The 23,036-nt window shown below is 36.7% G+C and overlaps 1 protein-coding gene, 1 long non-coding RNA gene and 1 pseudogene across 11 annotated transcripts in view; 1 reads left to right on the top strand and 2 right to left on the bottom strand.

The window, feature by feature from the left end:
• The window catches only part of LOC113894026, a 124,848-nt gene that overhangs the window by 29,943 nt on the left and 71,869 nt on the right, over window positions 1-23,036 (bottom strand). For 5 of the 10 annotated variants that reach the window (XR_003511443.1, XR_003511442.1, XR_003511448.1 and 2 more), the window contains exons 3-4: window positions 14,252-14,345; window positions 6,836-6,957 (exon numbers count right to left, since the gene is read on the bottom strand). This is a non-coding gene — a long non-coding RNA (uncharacterized LOC113894026). Of the gene's footprint in view, window positions 1-286; window positions 368-6,835; window positions 6,972-14,251; window positions 14,346-16,656; window positions 16,709-23,036 lie in introns of those variants that run through there. The other 5 variants (XR_003511441.1, XR_003511447.1, XR_003511444.1 and 2 more) reach the window with 5 other exon arrangements.
• ENPEP (glutamyl aminopeptidase) overlaps window positions 1-23,036 on the top strand; it is a 78,963-nt gene that overhangs the window by 18,198 nt on the left and 37,729 nt on the right. The window contains exons 4-10 of the mRNA XM_027543833.1: window positions 9,672-9,792; window positions 11,096-11,250; window positions 11,430-11,543; window positions 14,221-14,355; window positions 16,675-16,740; window positions 19,449-19,514; window positions 19,658-19,809. Of these exons, the coding sequence (XP_027399634.1) occupies window positions 9,672-9,792; window positions 11,096-11,250; window positions 11,430-11,543; window positions 14,221-14,355; window positions 16,675-16,740; window positions 19,449-19,514; window positions 19,658-19,809 (809 nt within the window). The remainder of the gene's footprint in view (window positions 1-9,671; window positions 9,793-11,095; window positions 11,251-11,429; window positions 11,544-14,220; window positions 14,356-16,674; window positions 16,741-19,448; window positions 19,515-19,657; window positions 19,810-23,036) is intronic.
• Window positions 6,030-6,437, bottom strand: LOC113894025 (annotated as a pseudogene).

The raw sequence follows: 23,036 nt of genomic DNA, 5'->3' as shown, positions 1-23,036 counted from the left end.
ATGCTCTAGAACCAAAGTCTCCATATTACTGGTCCCCCTAACAAATGAAGTTGGTTTTTGTGTAATACAACATTTTTAGTAGAAATTTCATAAATCAGAAAACCGTTCTTATCCACTCCACTTCTGACAGTATTATTCTGGTAACATGTATCACCTGTTTTCACAGTCAGGTTACACTGTGCAATCCAAGACTCTATAATACCCTGACTGAAGTCACCATTCTGGCAAGAACTACTTTACATCAATAAAAACCAAATCGAAGCCTGTGTTCTTCTTAATTGCTTACCTGTAATGGCAGATATTAGTACCTGAGCCACTCACTATGTTTAAAATATCCTTGTTGCTCATGAAGATTAGCGATCCAATCCTAAAAAATTGTTAGGGAAAAAGGTAACCAAGTTTGGAATGTAGTTCAAAAGACTTAACTCTGCATATTTCCTTTTGTCACTGTCAGTTGCATTACACTTTTATTGAGGTATAGTTGGTTTATAATACCATATAAAGTTCAGATGTACAACATAGCAATTCATAATTTTAAAGGTTATACTCTATTTATGGTTATTATAAAATATTGGCTATATTCCTGGGGTTTGTACAATATTTATTTTATATATAGTTGTTTGTACCATTTAATCCCCTACCTATATTTTGCCCCTCCCTTTTTCTCTCTCCCCACTGGTAACCACTAATTTGTTTTCTATATCTGTGACTCTGTTTCTTTTCTCTTATATTCACGTTTGTTTCATTTTTCAGATTCCACATGTAAGTGATATCAGATAGTATTTGTCTCCCTCTGTCTGACTCATTTCACTAAGCATAATACGCTCCAATCCATCCATGTTGTTGCAAATGTCAAAATTTCTTTCCTTTTCGGCTGAGTAGTATTTCATTGTATATAGATATAGATACAGATACAGATATCGGAGAAGGTGATGGCACCCCACTCCAGTACTCTTGCCTGGCAAATCCCATGGATGGAGGAGCCTGGTAGGCTACCGTCCATGGGGTCGCAAAGAGTCGGACACAACTGAGCGACTTCACTTTTACATACACCACACATTCTCCATTCATCTGTTGCTGGCCACTTAGTTTGCTTCCATATCTTGGCTATTGTAAATAAGCTACTATGAAAACAGTGGTGCGTATATATTTTTGAATCAATGCTTTTGTCTTCTTTGACTGCATGCCCAGCAGTGTAATGGCTGGCCATATGGTGACCCTATCTTTAGTTTTTTGAGGAACCTCCACACTGTTTTTCACAGTGGCTGCTCCAACTCACATTCCCACCAACAGTGAACAACGCTTCTCTTTTCTCCATGTTCTCAAAAATATTTGCTATTTGTGGTACATTTTCAGAATGAGTTTGATTATTACAACATTTTTATTTCAATGTTTTTTTTTTTTTTTTATTTCTTTCCTGGAAGGACTATTCTAAATTAAGGGCTATCAATCTTCCCTGAAAGAATGCATTTAATTCAGGAAGCCACAGAAGATTGCTAATGATTCTTATTCTTAAATTTACAAAAATAATATGAACAAAGAAGTATATAAGATTCTGTGAAGTTAGATTTTTTAACGTTATTTGTTTGGAAAAAAACTCTACTGCAGTCATGATAATCACCATGCATCAAACTACTCAAATTTTGACTTGAATGAGAAGTGAGCTGCCAGTAAGTGTTCCGTGTAACCTAAGTGATGATGCTGGGCTGTTTCTCAAACAGTACCTCATGACTGCTGAGCTCTGGGACTCAACGATCTGAATACACGTTGAAACTGCAAAGCCATAGCAAAAATATAGTCCTAAGTCACCCAGACTTCAAGCCAAGGTTTTCCATATTTATAATAATTTATCGATGGATAAGGGACAATCTAAAATTTAGGAAGAATTTGTCACATTCCTGTGATAAAACAGGATCACAACCAAAACTTGAAAAGAACCAAAATATCACAATTCCTTTCTACTAAGTATTCCTCCTCCCCAAATTTCTATCTACTGCTGGAAGAATATTTAGAAGGACATGCTTCCCGGGTGGTGCTAGTGGTAAAGAACCCACCTGCCAATGCAGGTGACTAAGAGACATGGCTTAGATCCCTGGGTTGGGAAGATCCCCTGGAGAAGGGCATGGCAACCAACCCACTCCAGTATTCTTGCCTGGAAAATCCCATGGACAGAGGAACCTGGCAGGCTACAGTCCACAGGGTCACAAAGAGCTGGACATGACTGAAGCAAATTAGCACACATGCAAAGTTATAAAATTAAACACATTGATGGCATCCAGTAATACTAACTTAAACATGCATTTACAGAATTAAAAATAATACCAAATTCTTTTCTCTTTCTCATCCTGGCTACATCAGCATTGATAATAAAACTGAGGTTCCCCCACATTTTGTCAGTCTTTATTGAGCACCTACTATGTGCACAAATAGTATGCTAGGTCCTAAAGGGAGTGAACTATGCTAAGACATCTGTGCCTCAATGGACATGTGAAACATAGGTGGTCACCACTGTCCACCATCACCCAACTGCGTTTTAAGGTCTTTGATCACACCATCCCTTTGGTGCCAAAGATCTCACCTTCTAAAACAGAAAACACAGAAACAGGGGGCTCTGCAAGAGTCATGGGCCACATAAAGGAGTGTGTCTATTTGGGACAATTCAGATAAGATGGAAAAACCTCAAGAGATGAACAGGCGCTAAGTCTGACGGATGATTGGCAGTGGAAAGGCAGGCTGTTGTCAATGGGTAGAGTGACCAAATATTTTATTATTTATAGAATATAAATAATAGAGGTGTTATTAATTATGCTGGGGTAAGAGGTGTAAATAGATAAACAACAGACTTAGAATCCCGGGACATTTCTGGGCAAACTTGGATATTGGGTCACCTCTGTCCAGAGAAGACACTCAGCAGACAAGGACAACAAAAACACGGTCCCAGGCCCAGCGGCTGCAGGGCTCACGCGTGGCGGTGGGGACCCGGCAGGCACTGGCTGGACTTCTGACTAGGTGGCAGTGGCTAGTAGCATCTGTTCAGTTTGATTCCTCTTTGTTCACATGGTCTTTCCAAGTTCGGTGCCTTTATCTCAGACTCTAAGACACCCTTCCAGAGTCTTGCCCCTTCAACCTTACTACCCCTCTCCTGGGGTGCTCATTTATTGACACACAGCCCTCTGGACTTGCCTCCACTCTCCTTCCGATCTATTGTTAAAGCATAAACTCTGTGGTTTACTTTTTTTCTTGCCTTCTGTTTTTATTGCTAAAGCCTTTTCCAACCAGGCTCTTGCAAATCAAAAGGTTTTGGCTTTCAGATTTATTTGTGTGGGTGTGAAAAGCCTATTCTGGACTTCAAAAACTTAACATTTTATTTTTTCCCTCTTCATTCTCCTAGTATTCCTAATGGTAATGTGGGTACCACAGTGTGGATATCCCACATACAAGGAAGTACGGACAAGGAAAATTACAGGGGATAATCATTCAATGTATTATCTCTGATGATACTAATGTTCTTGATGGAACACATAAAAACTATTACATGTCAAGTATTGCTTATGCAGTAGCTTATTTAACGCTCATATCAACTATTAGTTACGTACTGTTGTTGTCTCTATTTTGTAACTCGGGAAAGTCAGGCGTCATTCTTAGGAGTAGAGAAAAGAAGCAGTACAATATAGTAAAAAACAAACTTTGTGCTGAAGTTTAGTGGCCGTTTTGTCATAATTTTTCTTGTGTATACATTTTCCTCATACATACAACTGGAAGTTTACTTTCAAAACTCTTCAAACTCTAAAATTTGAGATAGACGTTTACAATCCTTATCTAAAATCTTTGTGATTAGTTGTATGTTGGAATTCAGAAATTTTCAGATTTGTGAAATTTTCAGAAATATGTACACATATTGAGTATTATTGAGTAACTGCAGTGGGATCTTGGGGCAGCTCCTTATAATCAAATAGTAGTATTTCTACAGCAATACTTTTGTAGTAAAATAAGTTATTTTTAAAAAATTTCTCTCAGTTCAGGTCAGATGATACCACCAAATTAATTTGCTGAGAACATATTAAAAAAAAAACTTTGGATTTTCAAAACTCGTTGGATTCTGTAATCGTGCAAACTGGGCTAATAAAAGCATTGGAGTAAAGATATCATTACTGATGTGAAATACTATACTTATTATTATTATTATTATTAATAGTGCCAGATTAATAGGATTGATGTGCATGGTAAGTGTCACATTACCTGGAAATTTTTAAGTACTCAGTAAGACTAATAATTAACCATAATGATTACACATAAAAGAAGTAAAAAAAGTAAAAAAAAATTAAAAAAAAAAAAAGAAGTAACGGCAACCAATTAGAATAAATTCTTGTGGACTCAAAGTCCATCTCTCAAATTCCTGTCGTGTCGTGAAGTCGGTCAGTTGTGTCTGACTCTTTGCAACCCCATGGACTGTAGCCCACCAGGCTCCTCCCTCCATGGGATTCTCCAGGCAAGAATACTGGAGTGGGTTGCCATTTCCTTCTCCAGGGAATCTTCCCAACCCAGGGATTGAACCCAGGCCTCCTGCATTCCAGGCAGACACTTTAACCTCTGAGCCACCAGGGAAGCCCCCTCTAAAAGCCTTCTTGGGTAGGCTTCCCATGTGATAAGAGAAAAGCAACAAGAACAACACTGATAAAACAGATGAAGCACACCTCCCAAAAGAATAATCAACTGCATCCAGGCTTCAGGAAGCATAGATTTTACATCTGATGCTAGCTCAATAGATTCAGTGCTTTGAGTTATGCCTAATAGTATCCAACAGGTCTTCCCTGTAGATCAAATGGTAAAGAATCTGCCTGCAATGCAGGAGATCCAGGTTTGATCCCTGGGTTGGGAAGATCCCTGGAGAAGGAAATGGCAACCCACTCCAGTATTTTTGCCTGGGAAATCCCATGGACAGAGGAGCCTGGTGGGCTACAGTCCATGGGGTTGCAAAGAATCGGACACGACTGAGCGATTAACACTACTACACCAATAGTATCCAACGGTGGTATATCTCAGTAATTTAGTCCACTTAGAGGATTTAGTATCTAAAAACTAAATATATGCATTCAAGTTAGGTAGGTTCTTGAAGACTTACAAACTTCATAGATAGTTATAGTTACTAAGCTAATATAAAACCTTTATATTTAACCTTTAATAAAATCTTTAAATAATAAAGGCATTGTGACTTTTTAGAAGTTAAGAAGAAAGAATATACATGCATATCTCCTTCCTCACCCATGCTATTTCAATATGGCTAGTCACATGCTTAAAAAAAATCCTCTCAGTGAAGCAAGCATGTAAACTTAGAACAATAGTTTATTACAAAGCAATGACAGTTCGGGAGTAACTGACTGAACTTTGTCATGACAGAAGTGCTGAGGCTTAGCAGATGGTGGAGGGGAGTTAGCTACTCCTACCAAAGCCTGCAGAAAGGACTCTTTAAAATAAAAATATGTTTGTGATATACAGCAGATAGGACACACAGATATGCTCTGGCTAATACTCTTACAAGGTTAATGTCTTTATATTCTGTGATTGCTTATCTCAGTTGATCAAACTGCTTATCTCAGTTGATCAAAGTTGATCAAATATGACCATATCTCTGTGGTCACAAAAGATGACGCATCAAAATAAAGGTCATCAATCACGGGTGATCTGCAGACTGGCAAGACTGTAAAGACAGAATATACTTCTCTGTGATACTGAGTTTCTCAGAAACAAAAGAAGGTGTTACTTTTATTTTTATTGGATTTACATGAACACAACTCTATTAAAGGACACTGCATTCCTGTTGCTGCTGACAAGAGAAATATGGAGAGGAAGGAAAACCTGATTACATTGTCTCAGAAGGCTTCTTTTTTTTTTATAATTACGTTTAATTTTTTCTTAAAATATATATTTACTAAATTAAGCATATTTCATATCATTTTATTTCAATTCTTCATACTTTGAATAATGGAATCTTGTTATTTGATCATTTAAATTAAGAACCATATATATGAAACAGGTTTTGGTGTCTGCCATCTTTCAAACTACTATTGTCCCAGAGTCAAAGTATTTTTGAATGTCCAGAAAAAGTAATTTCAACCTTTCTGAAGTGTTCAGGAACAGCCTAGGACTTTGCAGTCATTTTTGAAGGCTGGAAATCTCCTGCTTCAAATTTTTCTTTGAATTTTAAGTAGTCTCTTCTTTTATCAAAATATTTTATCCACTGTTGGGGACAACTTGATTCAAATGAGCTTCTTAACTTCTTGCACTTAGAAGCATCCTCTGTGTTCTCATCTAAACACTTCCAGTACTCATCGCGGGCTCCACAACAAGCCTGCCTTTCTTTCATAGATGGGGCTGCCATTCCTAACGGGCTCAAGCTAGTGAATTCGCTGGCCTTGGAATGACCCTTACGGGCTACCGTTCTGTTCCAGGAGGGTCTCAGAAGCCTTCTGATTGAAGACAGTCAATTTACCAGCATGGGCAGTAGGAACATACTGGCAGAAAAACCACAGAGCCTTTCTCCTCCCTACTCCTCCACCTAACGGGGAGACCTGCCTATTATCTCCTCTTCCTCTTTTTCAACCCTCTTTCACTCTCCAAATATTATGGGAACATAAATGTCCAGAGTGTGTAGATGACAGCAGAGTGAGTCAAGAGAAACTACCATTTCTGAAATTTTTTAACAGAAGAGAACAGAAAGTCTGAGGAAGTCCTGACGTACTAATCAGTTCACCGGTGAAGGATTCTGAGAATCTCAGTTTATGACATGGTCATGCTATATGAACATGATGGTTTTGATTTCATAGGGGGCAATTACCTTCGCTTTGTTCAGTGACCACCAACGGGATCCTCGGTTTTACTTAACATTTTGGAAAACGCGTGCCGTTGTTCACAAAGAGAACAGGAGGGCAGTGGCAGTAAGGAAATGTACCACCTCTTCTGGAAAACAAAAACTTAAAAATAAATAAAAATGAAATTTAAAAGAAAGGATGATAAATGAGTGAACTTTGTAGGCTTTGGAGATGAAGATGAATACAACTTTATGCAAATAAAGCAAGCATGTTAATCACCCAGTATCTGGGAGAACACTAACCACTGGTAATTTAAGATGATTTTAGAAACTCACCCCTTAAATTATTGGATCTTTCTTATTGTTCACTTCTAAGAAAAGACGGCTAAAGGGGTGAGCCTAAAAGAAGAGCAAAACTAACAATGCATTTGAAATAATAAAAAAGGAAAAGAGTAGGCATAATTTTTCATTTTTCCTTATTAAAGAGTGATGAGGCCCCAGTTCTAGTTAGGTAGACAGGCTTAAACTTACCAGATGACTGCATCTTTTGCTTTATTTGAGGTTTTAGAATCAGGCCTCAAGTTCAACAAATACAGTTCATTTGAATTCCTCACAAACTTTGTTAAAAAGACTGCTTTCTTAGAGCAGTTTTAGGTTTACAACTAAATGAAGAGGAAGGTACAAAGATTTTATATAACCTCCCCCGCCACCAGCTCCCACACATGCATACCCTTCCTCATTATTAATACGCCTCCTCCAAACACTACATTTGCTACCAAGGATGAAGCTATATCGAACCATCATAATACCCAAAGTCCATAGTTTACCTTACGGGTCATTCTTGGTGTTGTATATTCTATGTATTTGGACAAATGTATAATAACAAATATCCAACATTACTGTATCATGCAGAGTATTTTCACTGCTTTAAAAATTTGTGCTCTACCTATTCATCTCTCCACCCTTCACCCCTCAGCCTGCCCACCACTGATCTCTTTACTGTCTCCATAGCTTTGACTCTTCCAAAATGTCATATAGTTGGAATCATACAGTGTGTAGCCCTTTCAGATTGGTTTCTTTCATTTAGAAATATGCATTTAAGGTTCCTCACTGTTTTTCTGTGATGGTTTCATAGTTAGTTTCTTTTTAGCACTGTATAATATTCCATTGTTCACAGTTTATGTGGTACGTGAGAGACATCTTGGGTGCTTCCAAGTTTTGGCAATTATGACCAATGCTGATATAAACATTTTTGTGCAAGGTATATTTTAACTCCTTTGCGTAAACACAAAGGAGCACAATTGTTGGGCCATATGGTAAAAGTATGTTTAATTTTATAAGAAACTGCCAAAACTGTCTTCCAAAGCGGCTGTACTATTTTGCATTCTCACCAGCAGCGTATAGGAGTTCCTATTCTTCCACATCCGCATCAGTATTTGGTGCTGTCGGTGTTTTGAATTTTGGCTTTTTCGTAAGTTTGTAGTGGTATCTCATTGTTATTTTAATTTGCATCTCCTTGATGAATATGATATGAATCAGCTTTTCACATACTTACTTGCCATATGTATGTCTTCCCTGACGAGGTGTCCATTAAGGCCTTTGGCCCATTTTTTAAAATCAGGTTGTTTGCTTTCTTCTTGTTGAGCTTTAAGAGTTCTTTGTATATTTTGGATAATAATTAATTATCAGGTGGACCTTTCATAAATATTTCCTGCCGGTCGATGCCTTGTCTTCTCATTCTCTTGACACTGCCTTTCACAGAGCAAAACTTTTAACGAAGCCTAGCTGATCAGTTTTCCTTTCATAGATGATGCCTTTGCTGTTGAAGCTAAGAAATCACCTTCATATCCAACATCATCTATTGATAGACTTTGTATGTTATCTTTAAGAAGTTTTATATTTAGGTGTGCAATCAATTTTAAGTTAATATTTGTGAAGGGCGTAAGGGCTGTGTCCGGATTCACTTTTTTCCATGTGGATATTCAGTTATTCCAGCATCATTTCTTGGAGACTATCTGTGCTCTGATGTATTGCCTTTACTCCTCTGTCAAACTACAGCTGACTATTTTTGTGTGGGTCTATTTCTAGGCTCTCTATTGTGTTGTACTGATCTATTTTTCTATTGTTTTGTTAATACCACGTTGTCTTGATTACTGTAGCATTACAGTAAGTCTTGAAGTCAGATAGTTTCAATTTTTCAATATTGTTTTTCTCCTCCAATATTGTGCTGGCTACTCTGGGTTATACATGCTTAGAACTGGGGAGTAAAAAGTCTATCTTTGGTTTGATTTATAAATTATGTCATGGCATAAAATAATATCCTGGGTATTTAGAGATGTAGCTTATCAAGATGCCTCCCTCTTAAGAAAATTTTGAATCACTGTATTTTGGACTCTGGGAGAAGAGCAGTTAAAATATCAAAAGGGTAATTTGGTGGCAAAGAAAAGCATAAATGGAAAACATGTATGTAAGGCCTCTTTAGATAAGAAAAATCATATGCCTTATTTCCTCAAAGACAAATTACACAGAGATACATAGATACATAAATATTAAGATGACAATATATGCTCTAAGTGGAAAAAAAGTAATAATATTTTACAAATATATCATACACTATGCCAACCATTGTGTCTTACGTTATTTACAGTCCTTGATGAAATTACTCAGTGAGTTAGGCAGTATTCTTCTCCTTTACACCCGAGTCTCAGAGATGTGAAGTGATTTGCCCAAGGCCATGCAGAACGTGGATTCAATTAGACTTGTCTGGCTCCGAAGCCCACCTTCTTTCTACTATGTCATGTATCATAGTTTTTGTGTTTTACCAAATGAAGAATTTTCACTGAATTTTTCTGTTTTTTAATAGCTCACTATATATGTCCAGCCAGAGCAAAAGCACACAGCTGAATATGCTGCAAACATAACTAAAAGTGTGTTTGACTATTTTGAAGACTACTTTGGTATGAGTTATTCTCTTCCTAAATTAGGTGAGAACCAATTTTTTAATTTTCTTATTTTTAATATTGCCTTTGTTTTCATCTAAGTTAACTCACTTCCTCCACTTTTAGCATCCTGAGTTAATGGTTATTCGTTAGTCTTTTTATCATATGCCTACACTCTTTGTCTAATATTTACTGGATGCTGAAAGATTCATTCTGGATTCCTCCAAGAGTAATGTCTATTCTCTCTTCTTACCTGATAAATGTACAGTATTTTATTTCCAAATAAAGATTAAACTACAGACACTGATAATGGTGGAGCCAGAAAGAACAACCTAGATTTGTTGATTTCAAAATTAGTACCCATCCCAATAGCTTACATTGCCTCTCTACCATCAGTGAGTTAATAAATAATAGGGATAAATACATAAGTCAGTCTTATGGACTTCCAGTCTTTCCATTATTGTACAAGACTAATTCTAGATTCTCCAACAGTTAAAATGAACTGGTGCTCCTACTATAAATATTTTTTCTAATATGAAGGATAGGGGAACATGTTTTCTTTTGAAAATAAAAACAGTGCTATAATCAGAAACTCTTTATTAGTAAGTTTGGGCGGTATCAGCAAAGACTGTAAATGTAACACCCATACAGATGACTGTAGGGATGAAATGAAGACAATAACAAAAAAACCAACCACCAACAACTGACTTTCTCTTTTTCTGTTTCTGCCTTTACTTTAATAAATTACCAATGCAAAGCAATTGGAATGCCAAATTCTCTACATGGGAATGGCTATGGTTGTGAAAAACTTTGTGAAAGCTCCTCCCCACTTTCTTTTGATTGCTTCACAACTATCAGAGAAGGAGACAGAAAGAGAAATACTTCACAAAAATCAGCTTAATATCTAATAAAATATTGAGCACATTAATTTAAAAGTCTTTTTCTGTTTATTTCTCTTGTACCACTCTTGATAACCTGGAAAGTGGAATTCTCACCAATTTATTTCTTACAGCATATCCTCCAAAACAGACGCTTGGGAAAAAAACAAATAAAAATGAAATACAGAAAGAAACAGAAGACATAAAATTATAGAGGACTTGAAAAGAGCAATGCCAATCATATTCTTAAAAAATAAAAGACACTGATTTCTGGAGTCAACAGGAAAAGTTCCATGGAAATTTTGAGCACATTAAAGACTAAAAAGTTTATACAAATAGATGATTGTTTTTCACTCTGAAAAATTATTTTTAGCCTGTTAAAAAACATTCATCTAAAGAACTTAATTTGGTAAGAAATGTTATGAACAAAATGGAAAGAATGTATTTCTCACTGGACTCTTTTTCCATAGATAAAATTGCTATTCCAGATTTCGGCACTGGGGCTATGGAGAACTGGGGACTCATCACTTACAGAGAAACAAACCTGCTTTATGACCCTGATGAATCTGCCTCATCAAACAAACAGAGGGTGGCTGCTGTGATAGCCCATGAGCTTGTGCATCAGGTATAGAATCTTAGCATCAACTAGGGAGAAATAAAGCAGGAAATAAATGCTGAGTATGATGTCTGCTACTTCTGTGTCATTACAAAACTTACATGAACAAATTATTATATTGAAAATTTCTCAGCCTCTGTACCACAGGCATGGGAATTTAACTATCTCTTTATTGCTTATAATTGCAGTGGTTTGGAAATATTGTGACCATGGAATGGTGGGACGACTTGTGGCTAAATGAAGGATTTGCTTCCTTCTTTGAGTACCTGGGAGTAGCCTATGCAGAAAAAGACTGGCAAATGGTGAGCTTGAAACACATAAACTTCAAATCTCTATTATGCTCGTGCCAAGCAGACTGGAGACTTTGGACTATGACAGTGGCCCTGAGTTAGGGACCATGTGCGGTACTGAACTGGGAATTGTACTGGGAGGATGGGGTGGAGCCAGCTGGCTCCCGTGACTATACCATGCTCAGAGCCTACACCCAAGCACTAGAGAGCAACTGAACAGCACAAGCCTAGGATGTCATTGGTAGAGTCATTCAAGAACGTACGCCAAGGCAGGAAAAAATATCTAGCTTAAACGATGTGAACTGTGTATTCAAGAAAGTATCTGTAGGTCTAACCCTTTGAAAAACGTCTAAGCCTAATTTTAAAAATGACTTCCCTTACACAGTTTGCTGAAATGATGTGGCGAAGAGATAAGCACATAAACGTAGTAGTTAGACTCAGGCTTAAATCCTGGATGCGTCATTTTAAGGTGTGTTACAGGGAATGTGACCTGGAGCAAGTTACATACGCTCTCTGAGTCCGTTCTCTCTTCCATTAAAGAAGAACATTGTTCTCTATTTTGTAGGCTTAAAAGCGCCTACAGAGCCTTGTATGAACTCTACAGATACTGCTTTCCTGAAAAGCTATATCTGTTTTCAAGTGTATTTAGATGGTGTAAGCATCTCCAGGGGATCTTCCCGACCCAGGAATCAAACCTGGGTCTCCCACATTGCAGGCAGACGCTTTACCATCTGAGCCACCAGGGAAGCGTATGCTTATCAGTTTGTATATATAAAAGTATAAACATGTAGATATGTGAAAGAAGTTACACAAGGCTGTCTACTGTGTAGACTACTGCCCTCTCCTGGACAGAATGAGAAGACCGTTTTATGCTTGAAGTCTAAGTTTGCATAACCTGGTTTAAAAACTAAAAAAGTTAATTTGCAACAATTGCTTCCTTAAAATTTAATCTACATCAGGATTTTTCATCTGGAACTATAGGGCCAGATATTTCTTTGTAGTGAGGGTGTTCTGTGTATTGTAGGCTATTTAGCAGCATCCCTGGCCTGTATCTACTAGATTCAAGTAACTCTCCATCCCAGTTGTAAAACCAAAATTTCCCCACATATTTTCATATGTCAGCTAGGGGACAAAATTCCCCTAGCTGAAGACCATTCATTTATGTTGAAAAATGCTGATTTTGTAATTTGTTGAAATTAAACTACATAAATTAAAAGTTATTTTCTCCTTTACTTTTTATAAAGTAACCCTCTGTATATCAAGATATAAGAAATTATAACATTTTAATATTGCTATATTATGCATAATATGTAATATTTTAACATTTAATTTTTAATGTTTCAAAAACACCAATTAAATATTAGAAGAATTTAGTACTCAGTTCTTAAATGAAATGTAATCATATCATCCAACTCATTCATTCTTCATCCATTCATTCATTCTTCATTCAATGAACACTATAGAGGACCCAAAACTAAATAAAACACACACACTTCCTGCCCTTATAAACACTCCCAATTTAGGGTCTGGTGGTGGAAGGGATAGATGAACAAAGATGCATTGTAAGAAAGCTTGCTAAGTACCACAACAGCGGAGCCTCATTTCACAGGTGAAAACTCTGATGCCCAGGAAGTAATATAAGTTTGCAATATTACATAGACAATTGGTAACACGACCAAGACTAGAGTCAAATTTACTGACATTGAGAATAAGATTCTTTCTTCTTACCAAAACATTTTAGGGGCACAAAAATCAAAATTTAAATCAAATTACCTTGATTGACAGTCATCATTTGATGATAGTATCCTGCCTATTATAAATGGAATTCACAACCTTGGAAAATGTACACTAATATAGCATCCTCCCTTTTGGAAATATTTTTTGATTAAGTAAGACCAATAAAGCTTTTGATTTTTTATTAGTCGTGGTTTATTAGAGCTAGATTTCAGATTCTAACTAAGAATCAAAATGATAATAGCAGCTAATGTGCTAAGATTTCACTCTGTGCCAGGTACCATGTCAAATGCTTGCATGCATTGTCTCATCAAATCCTCTGCACATTTCTGAAAAGTAGCTGCCATCATTACTCCTATTTAATGAGTGAGGGAAATTACTTAAGCTTACATGTCGAGAAAAATGAGCTTTGAATCCACAAAGCTTGACTATAGGGCTAGACTTCTCAACCACTCTATTTTGCTGTGAAAACCTAGGGTTGGAATGAGAAGGTAACTATTAGAACTAATGCAAAAGTTAGTATTTTCTTCAACAATGAATCATCCAAATTCCAATGATTAGTTGGCAGAAAAGACCCCTAAAACATCCATTTTTGGCAAATCAATCTTCTTCCTTACTTCTCAGACAAATTTGTGAGGTGATACCATCATTCCTGTTGCACAGATATGGAAACAGAGCCTGAAAAGTTTGGCACATGTCTGAAAGTCATAAAGAAATAGCAGAAACAGAATTTATAAATGCTTGTGTCTTCTTGGCCAGCCATATAGGGGCAAAGTCAAAGGAATTATATGTAGGGGAAGGGAATGGAATCAGTGTAAAAAAATCAATGCAAAATATGATTACTTGAACACCTAATGCTTCCTTTAAATAACATGAGTCAATCTGTGTTACATACATATTTTTATATATAAACCAGTATAAAGTGCTATATTTCTTTGGTTCATTGTCATTTCAGCGTGATCAGATGATACTTGATGATGTATTACCTGTGCAAGAGGATGATTCTTTGATGTCTTCACACCCAATAGTAGTCACTGTAGCAACTCCTGATGAAATAACATCTGTTTTTGATGGAATTTCCTATAGTAAGGTGGGGAAAATATGACACTGTTTTGAATGTCTTCCTGTTTAATGGCTTTTTCCTTAGCAAATGCCTAAAAATGGTAAGAATGGTTAGATTATGTTAATGTGTTTGGGGAAATAGTGTAGAGCTTATGCCAGTGCTGAATATTCCACAGTTTGCAATTTTCAGTGGAAATGATCAATGCTGGTCATAGTCACAGAATTCTGAATCAGATTTTTTTTAAAGTTTCTCTTTTCACTTTTGCTTAAAATGGCTCTCATTCTGATAACTGAACATTTATACTTTAAACGTCCAACTTAAAATTATTTGATTTGATTATTTGAATGACAATAAATCTTTTTCTGTAGTCAATGAGAAATGCCATATACATGGACAGCTTTTCTAGTAGAGTGCTTCCAGTAAGTATTTAAATCCAAGTCCATTTAAGGAATTACTTTCATCCAGTTTCATATAAGATGTAAAGATGAATGACTTTTGTTAGCATGTCATAGATGGGGCATTTTTATCCATTAATATTCCATGAAAGGTGTTGAAAATCCACAGTGATGCAGTTTCATGCTACCCATTTTCTCTTTCAACTTTTTCTCCTGTAGCTTCTCCTCTAAACATATTCCACAGCTGTATGCAGCATATTTTAGTCAATTTTCTACCTCAGCTTCTCATGGTTTACCAACTATACTAAGTTGTCCAAAAACCTCTGTAAACTAATACATTTTATTGTTCTAGGAGATACCCAAAGTTTTACTTAAGACAAACTATGATAATTATTAAAATGAATAGTAGATAAAATTGGCTTGAGTGAAAAATACCATATATTAGTATTTGAGGCGTACAGCACCATATTTTTTGGCTTTCCCTCTCATATATTTTCATGGCATTTTTAGGCTTCCTTTATTCATTTTTCTTTTACATTGTCAATGATTCTTTTTATCTTTCAGTTAAAATGAAAACTTTGAATCTATTTATAGTATATTCTAATAGTTCATGGAGAGACATTTATATTTATTAAATGACCTTCTTCCTAAGTCCCAGATATTCCATGGGTTTAAGGTATTAGGTCAGAAATAAATACATGTTTCTAAGCCTTTAGCCTTCCACTAGGTACAAAAATAACTTATATTTTAATAAATTACAGTAAAAATTGCTAATTTAAATAAGGAAGCAACGTTTCTCTGGTCAGCTACTTGAAAATTGATTTTTAAATCTATTTTGGCTATTGTTGTTGTTTAGTCACTAAGTTGTGTCCGACTCTTTACAACCCCATGGACTATAGCCCGCCAGCCTCCTCTGTCCCTGGGATTTCCCAGGCAAGAATATTGATGTGGGATGTCATTTCCTTCTCCAGGGGATCTTCCCAACACAGGGAACGAACCCGGGTCTCCTGCAGTGGCAGGTGGATTCTTTACTACTAAGCCACCAGGAAGCCGTTTAAATCTACCAATAAAGTGTTTTAGAGTTAATCTTATAACATATGAAAAGCAAGTAGAGAGCAGAGGTATTCATCAGATACTTCAGACTAAATAAAACCAAGTGAGAGAAACCATTTTGGAAGAGAAGGATTTCTAAATCATGTGTCTTTGTGTGTGGATAGTGCTCAGTTGTGTCCGACTCTTTGCGATTCCATAGACTCTCCAGGCTCTGCTATCCATGGATGTTTCCAGCAAGAATACTGGAGTGGGTTGCCATTTCCTTCTCCGGGGAATCTTCCCAACCCAGGGGTTAAACTTGCGTCTCTTGTGTCTCCTGCATTGGCAGGCAGATTCTTTACCACTGCACCAACCTGGGCTTCAGTAAATTATATGTCTAATCTATATTAGAAATTATATGTCTAATCTATATTAAACTATATGACCTGATTAATCCCTCAACTGTTTATTCCCCTCTGTTAAATATAATTTCCCCAAATATTCCAATATACGTAAGAAGCAGCCAGAATTTTATCCTGAATTTTATCCAGAATTTTATGCTTTCCTTGTTCAAAGATGACTTAATACTTTTTTCCCAAGTTTCTCTTTCATTAGGAAAGCCCCATCTACTGGTTCATGTGGTGAAGTGCAATAATTATTTGAACCTCAGGTTCGTGAAAGGATGGCCCTTGTATCCTTTTCTTCCTGCCTTTTAGTTATTTCAGAAGCATAGATATGGAGGTATGCCAGATGGTATTTTCACCCTAGAATCACAGATTGATAACCATTTAGCAGAGTCATCTTGAAGACATTATCCCACAAATATGGTCATGAGATACTGGTCCCAATAGAGATCACTGATACTTGTTTCTTTTATATATTCTATATTAGTTTTACTTACCATTCTTTTACATCATAGGGAGCTTCCATTCTGAGAATGCTTGAAAACTGGATAACACGAGAGAAATTTCAAATAGGATGTCAGGTATGATTTATTACTTTTAATACTATGAAAAAACTACACTGGTATGTGGCTGATGAATGTTAAGATATGTGATTAATTAAGGACAATTCCCCTTTTACTTTCCTCGTTCAGGAATAGATAATATTACAAACTCAAAAAAAGCGATTTCACATACAGTCTGTTACATACATTGGGTCTGTAACTGTCATTTAGCCAAAGTTTCACAGAGAAGTTAAACGGATTACCTAGTTATTTTTGATATCCTTTACAGGGCTAGGGCTTGGAAAATGTCCTTTCCCTTCCTAAGATATTAGTAGTAGAAACACTGTTTGTTTCATTTTGTTCTTACCAGTAACAACTGAGGGACTATTATCGAGAGATCGAGGTCATCATGAACTTTTGACTAGAATGACTATATTGTGATTATTCAAAGTGAAGAAGAAAATGTCAGTATAGAATAGTCAAAAGCACTAATCTAGGTAAAATTAGTTACTTTTAGTATACTATAAGCTGTAATCCTCTCACTCAGAAGAAGCAAGGAACTAATTTAAAAAACAGTAACAACAGTGATGAAAACCACACAAACTGATCCAGGACTCAGAAGTCTCTTCACTGTAATCTCAGGCAAATCTCTTCTCCTCTCTAGACACCAGTTTCCTTCACCCCCAAAATGTGAGAGTTGTATAAAATAGTATTTAAGGTTCCTTTCAGTCCCAAGATTGCACGTTTCTCAGCACAAGACACTGTGACTATACAAAGAAGTTCCTCTAAATTAATTTTGAGAAGATACTATTCACTAAAAATCATCAACAGGTAGCTACGATTATATTCATTACCATTTCAAGGATCCAATTATTTTACTAAGAAAGAATGATCTATACAAAACTCTGGAACGAATTTGATAAGGAACATGCGCCTTTCTTTGGAAGGAATGATGCTAAAGCTGAAACTCCAGTACTTTGGCCACCTCATGCGAAGAGTTGACTCATTGGAAAAGACTGATGCTGGGAGGGATTGGGGGCAGGAGGAAAAGGGGACGACAGAGAATGAGATGGCTGGATGGCATCACCGACTCGATGGACGTGAGTTTGAGTGAACTCTGGGAGTTGGTGATGGACAGGGAGGCCTGGTGTGCTGCGATTCATGGGGTCGCAAAGAGTCGGACATGACTGAGCGACTTAACTGACTGAACTGAACTGATGTGCCTTTCATTTCCTCTCCCTTCCTTTGCCTGCCCTCCAGCGGCAGTGCTGAGCAGGCAACCAACCAAAAGAACAAACAGGAAGGCAGCGTTTCAAACTGTTTTCAACCCTCTCCCAGGTGTCTTGGAGCAGTCCTGGTAATATTGTATTATCTCTCCATGGCTAAAAAAGGAATTTAGAAGATAACATGACTTAGGAATAGCACGTCTTGAAAGTTAGAGCAACTTAGAGTGAAAATGATTATGTGCAAAGTCAACCACTGGTTTGTTTTCTTTGAAGATTCAAAGACCACTTAAGAAGGTTCTGTTTCCATCAAAGACATCCATATTTTAAACAGGACAATTCTAGAGCATAACAGAAGTAATTACAGCAGGAATTTTGGAAGGTTTCCTGGAGAACCACAAGTAGTGCCCAATTATGAGATTAGAAGACTAGGAATTTTCTTTAGGGATATCACAGTATCCCTGAAAACTCATATGCAGAGAGCTTTGGGGACCAGAACTGACAAAAGGGGGACCTTCTAGTTAAAAATATTTTGTATCTGTATTGTAAAAGTATTTGAAAAATGAAGGCTTACACTTTACAGTGAGTAATTTCCCCAATTTATCCATTATCATCATGATGATTATTATTCCAAAGACTGTATATTCATTTCTTTAGAACAAAAATCTGCAAACCACTAATACAGCTTCTGGGCCAAATCCAATCCACCACCCATTTTTGTAAGGTCTGCAAATGAAAATCATTTCTACATTTTTAAATGACTGGCAAAAATCAAAAGAAGCATATTTCATGACATGTGAACACTGCATGGAATTCAAATATCAGTGCATAAATGCTTCACTGGAAGACAGCCACGATTACTCACTTACATATTATCTTGGCTGCTTTGGGGCTATGGAGGCAGAGTTGAGTAGTTGTGACAGAGACTTATATGGCTCACAACACTTAAAATCTTTACAGCTTTTTATGGAAGAAGTTTGCTGAGAGCCCTGGCTTACAGCCAAGCTTACCAGTTTTTATCTTTGCATATCACTTAAACCACTCATGAGTGATGGGGCCGTCTAGTGTCTGAGATGAGAAAACACTACTGGTGTAAATAAAGGTAAGGGATACAGCTGGTAGTGGACAGTTTAACACTAATAAGTGAACATCACAGAATCATGAGTCTTTTTTCCCTAGCAGATCAAAAATGTTACAGTCTGCTGACTGTCTGCTGAGTACCTTGCATTGTATATCCTGAACAAATTAAACTTTCCCTCTCCTGTTCACAATTCCATTAGACTAAAAAAAAAAATTATCTCATTAATAATAAAAGTATTTCTTATGCTTTACAAATAAATCATTATTTGTACAGTGTTTTTATAGGTTATGAAATGTTTTACATACAGAATATCATTCGATTTTCATTCCAGGTATACTTGCTATATTATACATTAGAATGAGATTGTTGAAAGGTTCACTCATGTTGTGAAGGTATGGAAAAAGCAAACACTGACTTCTGAAATATTTATCTTTCACATGCAGAATTACTTGAAAAAACACAAATTTGAGAATGCCAAAACTTCAGATTTCTGGGCAGCACTTGAAGAGGTAATGAGAAGTATATCCTCAAAAATTTCTTTGATTAACAAATGATTTATCAATCATTTCTTTATCTGATTATTCTATCCTTTTATTTCCCCTTATTTGTGGATTGATTGTTCTCTATTTTTTTTTTTTTTTTTTAATCTTAGGCAAGTAATCTCCCAGTGAAAGAAGTAATGGACACCTGGACCAATCAGATGGGTTACCCTGTACTTAACGTGGACAATATGAAGAACATCACACAGAAACGCTTTCTATTGGACCCGAGAGCTAATGCTTCTGAGCCACATTCAGCTTTTGGGTAAGACTCTACAATGCACTTCAGGGGAAGCAGAAATTTGATGGAAATACCAGCAATTCATTTAGAACTTGTTCTTTGGTACCTGATTCATAAGCACAGTGTCTTTATGGAAATAGACATTTAGAAATAGCTCAGTCATCTCTGGTTCAAAATGGTGGACTGAGCATGTGCATGCAAGTCTTATTCTTCCCGGAAATGACTGAAAAAGGAAATAGAAGTACTAAAAGAAATAGAGAAGTAAAGAAAACAGAGAGGAACTCTGAAGTTCCTAGATGAAGAAAAGTAGAGGGAGGAATATAGACAGAAAACAAACTGAGAAGGTGCAGCCAGATGAAAAGAGGCTTGAGCAGAGGTGGAAGCTGACTTCCCCTACCCTAGATGGGCCTGGGCTCAGTGTCAGCACTGAGTGGACGGCAGGAGTGAAAGCGAGGTTGAAAGAAGGGAAGTTAACTTGAAGTCTGCACTCGGGACCATTGCATTAGCCAGACCCCTCTCCCTCCACTTTCCCTTCACTGACTGCCCTTCTTTCCTCTGCACAGAGCTCTCAAAAGTCTGGCAATGACCCAGCAAAACCCAGAGGGCTTTTTTTTTCCCCTGAACAAATTGACTAAAACAGTGGAGGAAAGCTAAGAATTTCCATTTGGTGGGTACACTCAGAGTAAAGCTTTCCTCCTTGTGGCATTTGTAGGATGAATGGGCTGGAGCTGCCAGCTCCACTCATACATACACAGAGCCTCTAGTCAGACTTCCTGTTCAGCGGAAAAGTCTGTCTCAAAAATACACCTCTCTTCTCAACAGTAGAGGGGTTACATACAAGACACCAAGAATAATCAATTTAGTCCTTCTTTCTTAAACATGAATGAACAATCAAAGATAACAAGATGCATGAAAAAAATCTAAAAAACATAAAAGTTAAAATCTCACATGGATAAACAATAAACCCATCTCAATAAGAGACATAATTGAAATAAAAAATTTATGAAATATATTGAGATCAAAGCTCTTATACACATTAACTAAGAGCAGATTGTTTTTGAAAGGACAAACTAAAAATATAAAAGAGCTATGAAAGATTAAAATTTCAGTTGTCAAAGAAATTAATAGGCCAATTCGAAATAAATTTGGAGAATTCTCTAAAAGTACAGGACAAGCATACACAGAACTGGCAAATGTGAAAGAGAAGATAAATATGAAAAAACCCTAGCACCAACTAATAGAAGTCTCTCAAAAAAGGAAAACAGAGAAACTTAATGGGCATATTATATCAAAGAAATAATAAAAGACACAAGGATTCTGATTAAAAAGCCCCATTGAGTCCATAGTACAAAATGATAAAAACCAAAACATTCTTAGCTACAGCCTCATGAAATTTCAGAGAATAAGGGTACATGAGTTACTGTGACATTAGAATTCTTCACAACAACTCTGAACACAAGAAGAAAATAAAGCAGACATTTGAAATGTAGATGCAAAAAATATTTTCAACCTCCGATTCTCTACCCAGTCCCTAAACCAAATGTAACAGCATAGTGAAGACATTTTCTGACATGCAGCCCCAGAAAATGCTTTCCACACAGCACTTAGAAAGTTACTAAGGCTACACTCCAGGTGAACTGGAGCAGGGAGAGAAAAAATAGGAATATATAAAAAAAGAGGAAGACACAGGAACCAGGAAACAGTGTATCTGTCCTAGGAGATCCATGAAAGAAAATGCAGACCAGCACCCATCCAGTGGGCTCACAGTGCCCTAAGAGCAGGAGGACTGGAGCTGAGTTAGGTGATCTGCAGGAAAAAAGACAGTATGATTGGGAGGATGGCAAAATTGAGGAGTTGGTGAAGGCTTATCAGTGTGGTCAACCATAAAGAAGAAAAATTAGAAAAAAAAAAATCAAGGCCGTATGTAAAAATTGTGATCCAAAAAAAAAAAAAAAAGAAGTAGGTAGAATGATTTTATGCCACTGATAAAGTATAAGGAAAAGGAGTCTCCTGCACTGACAGGTGGATTCTTTACCACTGAGCTACCAGGGAAACCCAACAAGGAGTCTATTTTACTCTTAGGGGAAATTTTTACTTAAGTGACTCAAGGGCCATGAAATCAAACCATAGAAAAGGAAATATAACTCAACACACTTCTTGGCCAACAATAGGTATACAGCTTAACTCCATATATGTTATTTATTGTCTTTTAGTTTTTATAATCAACCAATGGATAACATGTTAAAATTCTGTTCTGGTGGCAGGTTAGATTGTACAGTTTTAACACTGTAACAAGAAAAAAAAATAGTTGACAGAAGAAAGGAGGTGGAAAAGGAAGAAAGGGTAGAAGAATGTTGGGATACTGATTCAGTGGTGGACTGAAGCTGGTTTTAATCCCAACTCAGAGATGTCATTCCAGTAGCCTGAAATTGGTCATGATGTGAGTTAATAGAAATCAGCAAATAATACATCCCACCTTCCACTCCACCCTGAGAACCAGTTATTGAGCATTTACCAGCACTGCACAAGAGAACCTTATTCTATAGTTAGGAGAGAGTAGCAATTCTAAAATTTATAAAACAAGAAACGGCAGTATGAGTATATTATCTAAAGGAACAACTGTAACTTATACACAGTCTAATAACAATAACAATTTTGCTTTATTAAAATTTGACTGTTAAAGGGAGAATGAAAAAGAAAGCAGTGAAAGTGAATTAAATCACCCTCTTTCGTGGGTGAGTTAATAAATACTACCTAAAAAATATAGAGGTATTTACAGTTACGGGATTAGACATCCGAAGAACCAAAACCAGAAGTATTTAGAAGGGGGTGCTTCTGAGAGAGGTGCTGGCCTGTGGGTAGAGTAGAGGAGACTTTTCAATAGCAGTTTCCCTAGTTTTTGATTGAGGATGTCTTTATTTACAATGTATAAATGAAATTCTCCTGAACATTTTAACAATTACAAACTCAATCAATCAAATTATTTTGTATATTTCATTTATAAGAAACTTCTAAACAACACTACTTAGTGAAGTGAAAGTGAGAGTCCCTCAGTTGTGTCCTGCTCTTTGCGACCCCATGGAGAATACAGTCCATGGAATTCTTCAGGCCAGAATTCTGGAGTGGGTAGCCTTTCCCTTCTCCAGGGGACCTTCCCAACCCAGGTCTCCTGCATTGCAGGCAGACTCTTTACCAATTGTGCTATCAGAGAAGCCCCCAATACTACTGAAAATGTTATTAAATTCCATTTA

The sequence above is a fragment of the Bos indicus x Bos taurus genome, chromosome 6, assembly GCF_003369695.1.
Source record: "Bos indicus x Bos taurus breed Angus x Brahman F1 hybrid chromosome 6, Bos_hybrid_MaternalHap_v2.0, whole genome shotgun sequence".
NCBI classification, from domain to species: Eukaryota; Metazoa; Chordata; class Mammalia; order Artiodactyla; family Bovidae; genus Bos; species Bos indicus x Bos taurus.
Note: the sequence above shows the minus strand (reverse complement) of the source record. Positions and strands in the feature narration are given on the sequence as shown.